This window comes from Hordeum vulgare, chromosome 4H (genome assembly GCF_904849725.1).
Source record: "Hordeum vulgare subsp. vulgare chromosome 4H, MorexV3_pseudomolecules_assembly, whole genome shotgun sequence".
NCBI classification, from domain to species: Eukaryota; Viridiplantae; Streptophyta; class Magnoliopsida; order Poales; family Poaceae; genus Hordeum; species Hordeum vulgare.
This window is the reverse complement of record NC_058521.1, coordinates 43,852,356-43,866,135: the sequence shown is the minus strand read 5'-3', so window position 1 is coordinate 43,866,135 and position 13,780 is coordinate 43,852,356. Positions and strand designations below refer to the sequence as shown.

General features: G+C 43.4%; 1 protein-coding gene and 1 pseudogene across 1 annotated transcript; one reads left to right on the top strand and one right to left on the bottom strand.

Moving 5' to 3' along the window:
* Positions 1–5,144: 5,144 nt before the first annotated feature.
* LOC123450241 lies at positions 5,145–8,510 on the bottom strand (annotated as a pseudogene).
* Positions 8,511–10,786: 2,276 nt separating this feature from the next.
* Positions 10,787–12,681, top strand: LOC123447799 (transcription termination factor MTERF15, mitochondrial-like). The gene has a single exon (XM_045124475.1). It carries the CDS (start codon positions 10,902–10,904, stop codon positions 11,874–11,876), a length of 975 nt encoding a protein of 324 aa, XP_044980410.1. The 5' UTR covers positions 10,787–10,901; the 3' UTR covers positions 11,877–12,681.
* Positions 12,682–13,780: the final 1,099 nt, after the last annotated feature.

The following is a 13,780-nucleotide window of genomic DNA, read 5'->3' as shown; positions in this document are numbered from 1 at the left end:
CCCACTCGACGCTTGCGAAATGGATTCTCTAGTATATCCGTGGCACGATGTCCCTCGGACTCACACTCACTGCATCTCCTTCTTTGGATCTGGAGGCCTATTCTGATGTTGATTGGGCTGGTTGTCGTGATACACGATGCTCCATGTCCAGCTATTGCGTCTATCGTGGTCCTTCACTCGTCTCATGGTCGTCCAAACAAGAACCCACCGTCTCGCGCTCTAGTGCTGAGGCCGAGTACCGAGCAGTGGCTAACGCAGTTGCCGAGTGTTCCTGGCTTTGACAGCTTCTACAGGAGTTGCATCATGGTGTCACCAAGGCCGCGGTTGTCTACTGTGACAATGTCTTTGTTGTGTACCTTTCTTCCAACCCCGTTCATCATCGTCGGACGAAGCACATCGAGCTTGAATACACTTTGTGCACGAACAGGTCGCCCTTGGTCACATCCGGGTTCTTCATGTTCTGACCGCACAACAGTTCGCCGATGTGATGACTAAGGGACTGCCCACTTCCACCTTTGAGGAGTTCCGTTCTAGTCTCTGTGTCTCTGCCGACGCTTCGACTGCAGGGGTTGTTGAATATATATTTGTGCATGTATATTATGTCATAGGCCCACCTCCTAGTTCCTTGTATAGTTGAGGTAGAGGCCCATCTTGTACCTATATATACGTGTCTAGTGCACCCAATCAATATTGAGTGTTGCACAGCCCAAACCTAATTATCTACATCAACAATGGTGTTGTGGATGCCTAACGCACATGGACACGACCATCAGCCTCAACGCCCTTTTCCAATGCCAACCCACCTGTGGTGCAACAGGTGGCAAACTCCTACACCACTAATTCGGACGCTCGGGGCATGCTCGCATGGCTAGCAGTCCACAATCTCGATGAGGGTGGGTACGAGGATTACAAGGGTCTCATCCAACGCCAAGGACGCCTATGGATTGGCATTAAAACACCCCGATCAAACCCGTCGGTTCCTGGTCGTTGCACCTGGGATCTTGATTGGCCCCCACATACCAACACTAGTCTTTCCCGCATCTCACTCGTGCGGACCTGGATCAACTTCCCGGATGATCACCCATGCTCAAATTTCTTCAAGCCAAGCACACTTGACTTTAAGGGTTTTTTTGGATGGGCTCACAAAAAAGAAGATGCACTTTGTTGATATGGGTAGCCTATCATTTGCATTAAACCGTGATGTCACATACCCCCCACCCACCCACCCTCTCAAAGGAAACAACATCCTTGTCGGCCCAGCAAGAACGTTACCTTCTGGCACACACTAGTCGAATTCCCGTGTGTTGCCACGGGATAAAAATATAGGTATGAAACATTTTTTTTAAGTCAACAATATTTATCGAACAAGCTGTCATGATTCTATCTCATGTCCACTCTTCTCGACAATAATTGTGTCTCCAGAATTATCCTCTCCTAAAAGAAAACATTATTCTTACCACACTTTCCATCGATCTAGAATTATCCTCTTCTAGAAAGAATACATTCCTCCTCACCCCACTTTCCATCGATCTAAAATTATCCTCTCCTAGAAATGAGACATTAATCCTCACCCCACTTTCCATCGATCTTCAGTCTCGCCAGTTTGTTTAAACCTCCTGTTCAAAATTGTATACTTGTACCCATTTTTTATTGAATGAAATAATTCTTTTTGTCTCCTGTTTTGGCATTGGTGAGTTTAACATTTTGGAATATTTTATTAGTAATCTTATCTTCATCTACTTGCCCTAGCATTGTTGGTTACTTTTTGTGCACTACATAGCAAATGGATGAAACGGACCGCGAGACATGAAAGCCCATTGTATGTATGATTAAAAATGACATGGTTGTAAACCACATATTACAAATAAAGATAACATGCATTCCATAAAAATGCTACCTTCCAACATGTCCACTGTCCAAAGAAAGCACATAATAATCACATAATACAGCTTGATCAAAATTCAGGAAACATTGATAGAAAATTACAGACAAAAACATGACACACCGTTTTTAAAAATAAGTGAAATACTCAAAAGAATTAGCGAACTGCACCGGAAACAAATTAAGTGGTACTAAAACAACATTCACCATGATTATTTATTGTGCTAGTAATTAAAACAGGTGCAAGTTTTTTCTTCATGTGAGAGAAAAAGGTATATTATAAAAAGGTTGTCTCATGCATACAACAGATAGCCAAAGGAAAAATACACATGAAAACCCCCAGCACACATGACATTCTTGCATAGCGTTACTCAAAAAATATCCTCGCATATCATGAACTACACATTGCTTGGCTAAAAGGACTTAGGCATAAACTACGAAGCTACCTCCCACACATCCCATCTAGTGCATCAAACACTCATGAAGCATGGTACCTACAGACGCACAACTAAAATGTTGGCTTGTTACTCACACTTTGTTCCTCCCATGACCTCCATGCAACCCTCCAATAACCCCTTTGTCTGTCGTGTGCTTCAACTCTCAACTTAATATGGCATTTCTTTGTCTTTCCAACAAACTTGCATTTGGTAGTGAAGCTGCGAGCGTGAGTACTTGTCCTGTGGTTGTAATATTTTGCGACAAATTAACAAAATGTAAGTGGAGATCATAACGCTACACCATATTTTTAGGAGCAAATGATTTGTCATGAAAGTAATATTTGTACATGAATCGGGTTTGCATTTTAGTTTTTAATTAATAGGCCTATCTTGATAAAAAAATCATGGGCACACAATTCAAGAGGAACATGAGAAGCAAGCGCCATTGCTCATATTAAAGAAATGTCTCTTGAAACATATTATTTCACTTTGGCTTAGACACACCAGGCAAAGGTAGTTCAAGAACGAACAATGTAAAGAACCGTGAGTAATAAATTTTCAGCGGACCTAGAAAGAGTGGTTGCCAAGAAAGCCTAGTAAAACTATTAATTAGTCATTCCATGTTGTAGCACATAAGAAATTTAATTCCTTCCAACATGTAGCACAAAGACTAAGTACTCTTATAGAAACATATACAACAACAACAACAACAACAACAACCAAGCCTTTCAGTCCCAAACAAGTTGGTGTAGGCTAGAGTTGAAACCCATAAGATCTCGAAGCCAAGTCATGGCTTTGGAACGTGGATAGCTAACTTCCACGCACCCCTGTCCATGGCTAAGTCTTTGTCGATATTCCAAACCTTCAGGTCTCTCTTAACGGACTCCTCCCATGTCAAGTTTGGTCTACCACGACCCCTCTTAACATTCTCAGCACGCTTTATCCGTCCGCTATGCACCGGCACTTCCGGTGGCCTCCGTTGAATATGTCCAAACCATCTGAGACGATGCTGGACCAGCTTCTCTTCAATCGGTGCTACCCCAAGTCTCTCTCGTATATCGTCATTTTGTACCCGATCCTTCCTTGTGTGGCCACATATCCATCTCAACATGCGCATCTCTGCTACACCTAACTATTGGATATGTCGTCTCTTGGTTGGCCAACACTCGGCGCCATACAACATCGTAGGTCGGATAGCTGTCCTATAAAACCTGCCTTTTAGCTTTTGTGGCACTCTCTTGTATAGAGTACGCCAGAAGCTTGGCGCCACTTCATCCACCTAGCCTTGATTCGGTGGTCCACGTCTTCATCGATATCGCCATCCTTCTGCAACATGGACCCCAAATATCGAAACGTGTCTCTCTCCGGTACCACCTGCCCACCAAGGCTAACCTCTCCATCCTCGTGCCTAGTAGCACTAAAACCGCACCTCATGTATTCAATTTTAGTTCTACTGAGCCTAAAACCTTTCGATTCTAGAGTCCGCCTCCATAACTCTAACTTTCTATTAACCCCCGTTCGGCTATCATCGACTAGCACCACATCATCCGCAAAGAGCGTACACCATGGGATATCTCCTTGTATATCCCTTGTGACCTCATCCATCACCAAATCAAAAAGATAAGGGCTCAAAGCTGACCCTTGGTGTAGCCCTATTCTAATCGGAAAGTCATCGGTGTCGCCATCACTTGTTCGAACTCTTATAGAAACATATACGTCAAATAAATATAGTGGAAAGGCTCAACGAAAATAATGACATGCCCGCAAGAGAGCTTCAGCCTCAAGAAATGATATTGACCTTAATCAACATCGTATAAACAATATTATTATTACGTTTTCTTCAACATGGTACTCTATGTAAAAGAGAGCCAATTAAGTGAAAGATAACCAATTATCAAAAAGTAGTGCTATCTCAACATGATAGTCACCGTACATGCATCTAATTTTGTTCGAGAAAACCAAAACCTGACCATTTGACCATCTCTCCCAAACCTCCAAGTTATGGTCATGGTGCAAAGGTGCTAGCTAGATAGTGTATTTTTATCAAAAGATGGAATCAAATGCCTTAAGCACTTAAACTATAATAACTTAATGTCGCCTCCCTCGGCACTTGACTTGCTAAAATTATGTTATCCACAAAATGGTGAGCCTAAAAACCAACCTTCAAATTCATCCAACTTCATAAGAAAAGCTTAGTTCCTCCTAACTCTAAACACAATAACAAATCAAATTTTTTGAACTCAAAAGGATGAAAAATTGACAAATTTACCACAATACTAATGCATTAAGATAAATACCAACCACATATATCAATTGCCGGAGTAGCCATCGATGACATCGAGCTTCGAGATCAAGTGGTTCTCACTGCTGGTCAGAAGCATGGCCAGTCAATGAATGCAAACTAAGGTACTTATTTAATCTAAGATCTAATACCACAAATGTTCCACCTAGGCGGTGCATTTGTTTCCCCTGATTTATGTGTGGCATAAAATTGTTTTTATGATAGCTGGAGGAGATAGCGCAGGATACAACGATGACTCAAGGTAATATGCAGGAGACTGTGGCGCCAAGACCACTCGAGGAGTGGGGCGGTAGCATCGATCGCATTCCTGCTAGGAGTGTGTTGGTGCCAAATATTAGAGAGATGACTCATAAAAAAATAAAAGTGCCGAATTATTTTCAGAATACACGGAGTTACCATACATTAAAATTCAAATGACCTTACAACATGAACCTCAAAGAGGCTTGGCGTTCATGACAACCTTGAGAATTTTCTTTTCCGTTTTATGTTCAACAACTTAGATTAGAATTCAACTTGCAGAAGAGCTATGTGTGCTCCACCTTACTTTGTTCTTTTAGCTTCTCCTTGTCCGTCCATCTCTCTAGCTTATCCACTCTTTCATTCATCTGCAGATCATCACATATGATTTATAGGCATATTTTCATACTATGTAGATCTCATCTAGCTTTAATGCATACACGCCTAATGCAAATCTTAAAAAATGCAAGGAAACTATTGAGGGAGAGGTTAAATTATGGGGGTCTGGCGGAATCGAGCTCGAAGGCTCTGCAACCTTGGTCTATGCAAACATGATCATCAGAAGGAGTAAACATAATCCTAACCAGGTTACCATCTGCAAACGTACAACTTATCGAACACCCCACAGACAATTGCACTACAAAAGCAATCTTTATACTACAACTTGTAAAGACTATAGCTCTCATCTACTTTGTTTAGAGACATAGCTTACCACATGTTGTACTCTTTTATCATTCCAGCTGCGTCCACACAGCCTTCCGTTCATCTCCTTGGACTTTGTGTGCGGTGAGACTGTCAAAGGAAAAGAAGGAAATCAGTATACTAAGTTGACAAATTAATAAATTTGATGACAATACACAACGGTCATTTATCTCTCTCTAATCAGCCCTTGGGACTCTGAATTTTTGTATGCACACGCACATAGGATGATCTAGAGATAGGGGCTGATACTTCTGTTGTGATTCTACCTATTAGTATTACTCTTACACCCACATGTGCTTTCAATCTCATGTACACCTACTTGTGTTCTAATTGGAGCACATATGTGTTCAAATGGGAATAATGATGCAGAAAAAGTTAGGTTGAGGAAATGAAGATTAGTTATAATTCCTGAATCATGGAAACCTAAGTAGTACATATGCAGATGAATGTTATGGTGCTCATGTGAGTTGAAAAAGCAGCAAGTGTCAAGTTACTTACCAATTTCCATCATTTGTTGCTTCATCATACTTATATTGCGAATGAGGGATATGAATTGAGCAGTTCGAGTTTCAAGCTTTGTCACTTTTATCTCATCCGTAATGGAACCTTTCTTTTGAACCTGAGTCTGAAATTTGAAGACCAGAGGATTAAAAACAATAAAGGTGCTAAACTACAATGTAAGTATTAAAAGCCAAATCTCACTGTTTCCTTGTCGACTTCACCATAGTCCATTTCAAGCCATGTGTATTTCTTTGCATAACACTCGAAATTTTTGCGGTTGGACCAACTGTTCTTAGTTTTGTCCTCAAACTCTCCTTCGAACTCATATATTGCTTCGTCTCGTGTTGAATAGGGATGTAGCTTTTGTTGACCTCGTGCCCCTACTCTGCCCCATCTATTGAAAACGATGAAGCTTCCACCAGCATCAGATTCTACAGTTAACAAACACTATTTAATTTTCTATTTTATGTGACCCATCATTCATAGATTCGTGGTGCTAGTGCTAGTAAGCAACAGTGACTTGCAGTTGCAGGACGAACCTAAAGCTTGAGTTATATAAAACATATTACTGTTGTCTCCAACATTAGTCTGGTTCAAGGTGGCATCATAAATCTCGTCACCCTGCAATAAAATATGTATAACGAAGATGTGAAAAAAATAGTAGAAAGAACAGATAATTGATCAAGGTAGCTATTGTACATACTGAATACTAAGATGAATGCTTTGTAGCTACTGTGCATAATGAATACTAAGACGATACAAGAAGGATGCCATTCATTTTTTTGTCGGTCTGTTCTCTTAACACATGGTAAATTAGGCCTGCTAAGCTGGTATATTTGGGTGACGCCATAGTATATCACATCTATGAATATTTACAGCCAAAGTGACAACCAGAACATGATGTAATGCATCAGATACCATATGAATGAGAATATTAAATTTGGTTAGAGGAATTGTCTAAGTTTGACATTCATGGAGAGATCATGTTTTGCTCTGAACTCACCCATCATGCATACTGCACAGGAAGTAGGTGTTTAGTGAACCATGGTTTCAATTGAAGTGCACACATCCACGGTACAATATGGGTAAGAGAAAATAACCAATAATGAACTCACGCACCACTTTCAATACATGATAGGTCATTTTTATATCATCAGGGATGTGCTCATCCAGCACTGCAGCACCTTTCTTCATAGCTTTGACAATCTTCTCCTTTTTCACCTCCTCTTAAACCTCCCCAACACCACCTACACCAACAAAATACATCAACGACCATGCCAAAAAACTATTGCACGGGTAAAGTTCAAACCTCACCCTCCGGTGACCAATACAAGAAATTAATAGATCAACAAACCTTTTGTAAGTTTCTTCTTGTCTTGGAAACCACCATCAGCAACTGCTGCAGAATTAGCAGGGGTTAATAGCAACCTCTCAATAACATCCTTCTTGATCCCATTTGACGCGAGTCCCCGTGCCTTGGCCAAAGCCTGCAGCTCCCGGTAGCTCGTGCCCTGTAACTGTGCCGCATCCAGCATCACATCTGTGACTATATTTTCCTTTTCAACTCCTCAACCTTCCCATCATCAACTGCACCAATACACAGTGAACAGTTAATTCTCATGTAAAGTTCAGATCCTACCACTCAATAACCAATATAAGGAAATTAATAGACAAACAAACCTTCTACTACTTCCTTCTTGTCCTGAATACCACAATCCACAACAGAAGTACCACGGATGGAGAGCAACCTCTGTAGAACATCCTTCTTGCCCCCATTAGCATTGAGCCCACGTGCCCTGGCCAAAGCCTGCATCTCACGATAGCCCATGCTCTCTAGCTTTCCGCATTCGACATGTCATTTTCCTCCTCGACTTCACCTTCACCATGCCGTTTCCTCTTCCTTTTGCTCTTTCCTTCCGCTTTACCATCAATGACCACACCGCCTATGCCATCTAAATTACACATCTCAGCTGCAGAAACCGCCTCCTTCTCTTCCTTACAGATTGCAGCGTCCAGCCTTAGCACCTGGTGGAAAGGGCAATGCAGGAAGTAAGTCACAAGGACAATCCCCAAATATGCCAATATTGAAAGCGTAAAGATACACATCACAGTCGCAGCTAGATGACGCAAACAGACAGAGGGCAAAATGCAAGTATAGACCGGAGAGAAATTCAGAAGGGGGAAATACACATAGCATTGCTGATCCTGTCCGTGACTGTGCTATTGCTGCTGTCTAAGGCAAAATTCAGAGAAAAGGAGCACAAACAGCTTGTGGCTGCTACTACCACCTCCGCGCATTCAGCCAGCCGACAGCCCATGCCTACCACACGCGAACCCCGGCAGCCGGCCGCCACCCCTGCTCGTCCTTGACCTCTGGCCGCCGCACACACTCCATCCACCGACCCAGCGCACCTCAGCCCACCGAGCCGCACATGCACCAGAGCAGCCATCGCGCCTCGCTACGCCGCCGCCACCGGAAGAGAGACACGAGGCGAGCGGTGCAGCGAGAGGGAGATGCGGTACAATGAAACACACATCAGCCCCGAGGCTGCGTACCCAACGAGCTGACTTCCCTGTCATCCAAACGACCAGAGTTGCCACCCTACCAAATTACCCGGAGTCGCCACTCCGACTTAGAAACCACAGCAACTGACACACATCGGCCCCGAGACCACACTCTACACGAGCCGACGACTCTACCGGCCACGCGTCCAGAACCGACACTAGAGTACTTGTTTTTCTTAATCAATATAATCCAAATATCAACGCAAAAAAGTTCTCATCCCCTTTATCTTAAAAAAGTAGTTATTACTCCTCAATTGTCTCATACCTAGCCACGTATGCCGTGTCTGGTGTGCAAACCCATTAACACCTATCCCCAATGTGTCATGGGCCCGTCCCACATGGCTAAATGGGTCATGCCCGACACGTTTGAGGCTAGGCCGATGTGCCAGTCCGAAGAGCAACTAGTTAGTGAGCACTTCTTCAAGAGCCTCCGAGTGATCACCCTCGCGCGTCGTCACTTGGCGCGTTCTTAGCCTTCGGCATGTGTCGCGCTCTGAACGTTTCCTTCGTATTTTGCTTTTTTTATTTTTTCGCACGTGTTTTTTGTTTTTTAGAGTGTTTTTTTTGGGTTTTTTGGTGTTTCGGTTTTTCATCGGTCTTTGTAACTTTTGGACAGAAAAAAAGTTCAAATTTTTTTCGCGAAAAAATCGCGTTCTCTGTTTTTTTATGAAAAAAACACGTTTTTTGTTTTTTTGCAAGGGACATGGTTTTGCTTCCGCGAGAGGCACGGTTTTGCCTTCGTGGGAGGCACGGCTATGCCTCTCGGAAAGAGAGGAAAAACGTGTTTGCTGTATTTTTTTGCGAGAGACAAGGTTTTGCATTCGCGAGAAGCACGCCGTGCCTCTCGAAAAAGGAAAAAACATGTTTTCTGTTTGTTTTTCGTGAGAGGCACGATTTTGCTTACGCGAAAGGCACAGTTTTGCCTTCGCGAGAGGCACGTCCGTGCCTCTCCCGAAAGTGAAAAAAAATGTGTTTTTTTAGAGAGGCACGGTTTTGCCTTCGCGAGAGGCACGCCCGTGCCTGTCCCGAAAAGGGGAAAAACGCGTTTTCTACTCTCTTTTTTCCCGCGAGAGGCGCGGTTTTTCTTTCGCGAGAGACACAGTTTTGCCTTCGCGAGAGGCACGACCTGTGCTTCTCGGAAAGGGGAAAACATGTTTTCTGTATCGAGTGAAGCACGATTTTTTCATTCAGTTTTTTTCTTTCAGTTTTTTCGTGAAAAAAAGTTCGTCAAAACCTATCAACATGGGATCTAGTTTTGATGATCTCGACGCGAGAAAGCCAACCGTGTAAACGGTTCAAGATTTGGACGCACGATTTAAGAGATAAAACGTTTTGAAAATACAGAACAAAAAAAAAGAAAAACTCCCAGGTTGCGACAAGTGACACGCATGCAGTGCGTCACTTGTCGCAACCTGTGAAGGTGGGAGTAATTGTTGAAAGGTGTACTCGCTAAGTAATGATTTTAGACATTTTTATTTTTTCAGGATTATTTTTAATATACAGACCCAAAAGCATGCTGCCCATAAGAGATAAACGGGCCCCGGGCCGGCCTATTATTATCTTTACCTAATAATAAAGAGGCTATCGCTTTCGTTGGAAAACCCACCGAGGTGATTTTATAAAAAAGTCCTTACTGTTTATGACATTAAACTCGTAGTATATATTAAATATTTTTTAAAATACTCATATCTTTTAAACCGTAACTCCAAATTTAACATATTATACATGAAATTTGATTAGAAAAATATGTAGAATTTAAATATGGTATTATTTTATCTATTAAACGTTTAATAAAAATACTATCTAGGGTGCAATCTTAATAAATAAGTCATTATTCGTCTTTCTTTCATACCGGTACTCATCCGGGTTGGGTATGAACACGTCAACAAAATCAGGATTACAGATGAAACTGAAGGTCACTTGACTGATTCTTTATACGTATTAAATCTACATGCAAGCCGTGTTAAAATAGAAGACCTGTGAAATTTTGAACTGCATTTTTTAAGATAAGACCATCTTTATTTGTATCGTAACTATAAATTCTCAAATTATAGACATTTTTTATAAATTAAAAGCGTGTGCCGTGTGGTATTTCTTTCTTCCGTTGCAACGCATGGGCCCTTTTGCTGGTTTTTAACTAATGTGCCGTGCCTGGGCCTGTAAGCGTGGCACGGGCCATTTTGGTCAGGTCTGCCCCTCACGCATGCGTGGGATCCCCTGCTCCCTGCTACCTCAGAGGAACCAAGCCGGTAGACGCGGCGGCGCTCGACCTCGCCATGGCTTTCGCTCTACGAGCCCTTCACCACCGCCTCCCCCGCTCCCTCCACCACTCCAATACCCTCTCCACCTCCGCCTCATCTCACGACCTCCGCGAGCTCCTCCGCATCCAACGCATCCTCAGTGACCCCGCAGCAACCACCCACCCACCGCAAACGCAACCACGCCCACGAGCCGCCGCCGCCACCGCCGACCTGCACCATCTTCTCCACCGCGCGGCCGGCCTCACCACCGCCGAGGCCACCTCCCTGCTCCGCCGCGTCCATAACACCCACCGTCTGGGCCACCTTCTCCAAGAACTCCGCGGCCTGCGCCTCCCGGCGGACGAGATCAAGAACGCCCTCGGGTCCGACCCCGACGGGCTCCTCTCCATGGAGCCGGGCGAGCCGTCCCGCCTCGTCGAGCTCCTGGACGAGCTCCGCTGCCGGGCGGCCATCAAGGACCAGGTCCTCTCCCACGGCGTGCTCGGCGCCGCAATCGCCACGAGGCGGCGGGTGGAGCTCCTGCACGAGCGCGGGCTGAGCCGGCGGGACGCGCTGAGGGTGATCTCCGTTGAGCCCCGGGCAATTTTATATAGCCTGGAGGATGTGGAGAGGAAATTGGAGTTCTTGGTGGGCAGGATGGGGTTTGAGATTGGTTGGCTGGTGGAGTACCCAGAGTTCTTGGGGATAAATCTCGACAGGTCGATCATCCCGCGGCACAATGTGGTGGAGTATTTGGCGTCGGTGGGTGGGCTTGGGGACCCCATTGAGATGAAGCATTATGTGAGATTCAGCCGGCTCAGGTTCTACAATCTGTTCGTGAAGCCATACCCGGAGTGCGAGAGGATTTTCGGGGGCCTGGTCAGGGAAAGGAAGGAAGAGGTGAGGCGGCAGCATCCGGTGGGGTTGTGGAAGCTGTTTAAGCCCACGAAGCATGAGAGCACTGAGGAGAATGTGAAGGACATGAAGTTGGTTGTGGAATCACTTCATTAGCTCTGTTGAGAATGCCAACTGGTACCGATTTTGAATTGTGTTTGATATTGCGCAAGTGCATGTATGAATTGCAATGCATTCTGCCAACCAAATAGCATCTTGAACAAACATGTAACAAATTGGAGTTCTGGGACACCACGTCTTTGGAAGGTATTCCAGCATAGACCACAGCCTTGATTAAAGCAAGTCCTAGAGCCTACCTTAAGGTTGAGGTCAATTATAATGCCCTGATCATGATATGGTGATCAGAGCTGGTCTCATTGGGAAGCAAAAAAGATAGTTTGATGAGAGTCAGAGCTGATCTCATTGGGAAGCAAACAAGATAGTTTGATGAAAGCTGGCAACTTATGGAAGGCTCATTTCAAGTTAGAAGAATCTATGATCATTGAGGAAAAATATTTGATAGGTCGCCACATTGATTATGTATCTGGAAATAGAAAACAGCAGATACCCAGCTTTTGAAAATGTCATTGGAAGTGAGGAAAAAAATCATGGTACTCTCGTTGCTGCTCCATGCATGATCTGTTTAGCACGGATGATGTAGGATTTGTAAAATGGTCAGGCTTCCTAACTTGTACTCCATCTGTTACCATAAGGTTGGTAGTCACTGCATAGAGACTTGATGCCTTTATTTCTGTAGTCTTCAGTTTTTAGTTTCTCTAGTGGAGCACCTGGTATGCACTACTGATCTAACTCTTTTCTCCATCGTATTATTTATTTCATAGGAAATGCCAAGCTGATAGTTGCCATTCCCAATGCATATAAATACATGAGATGTGACTCTTGGTTCTTCTGACTTTCAAAAGCTGACCTCTATCTGTCATATTGCTCACTATCCTTTATGCACAATATCAATAATGATACAGTACTTACTTTTCGTTCTTGAAAATTTTCATGTTGCATTTAGAAGTTAAAGTCTGTTTGTGTTTTATAACGTCATTCTTAAAATTATTAAATTGTGTTGATCTATCGCATCGTACATGTCCTGTTGTATGGGGATTCTGGTTTGGGTACAGTATTAACTTTTGGAGAATATATTAGCTTGATGAAAGCTTACTGTTGAACCCCACTGGCATATTGAAAGCTGTTCTCTTCACATGCAAGGAACATTGTTACTGCTGTGATAAGCTGATGTAAAGGCGAAATAATCCATTCTCTTGGTAAGCCATCATAGAGAAGTAGTCATATCTGCACTTCTGCAGAAGAAAAGGTAGAGGGATGAAGAAGCTCTCTCTACTGTTTATAGCCATGGTGATTTGGTGATTTTAGCACTATGCTGTTTAATGCTTGTATTAAGTACGGAATCTGTTCAATGTAATGTTCTCAAGCTATAACCTGTGCATTGGACATGGATCTTCTCTTGTTATAAGTGTGGAGCTTTTCCTTTTTTACCATGCAATAATGTTAAAAATGGAGCTGCAGGAAACTAAAGCAACTAAAGTGGTACGTTGTGCTCCGGGTGTTAGAAGCCAAAGGACAGCTTTGCCCGTAAATTGCAAAGTGGCATAATCTGTATCTCTACGACCATATAAACTGAAGTTAGTGGTGATGACAGCCAGTTCAAGAATCCACTGCATTCCAATCTCTCTCATCCATATAATCTGTATCTCCACTGCATTCCAATCTCTCTCATCCATCAAGAATCCACAAGACCCCTCTCCCTTTGATTAATGAATATCATTACAACGAATTTCCTGGATGCAATTCAGAGTCACATTACGCATGATAGAATTACCAGGTGAAGCGCACAATTCTGATAATGCATAAGCCATGACATTTGACACAAGATTTACGTGAAGAAAACTATAAGATGAGAAACTGTCCGCCAAAACCTAGATATCGGTGGTCACCGTACCAATGCTCGAACCTGAATTACAGAGGGACAATCCGAAGCAAAGAAGGCT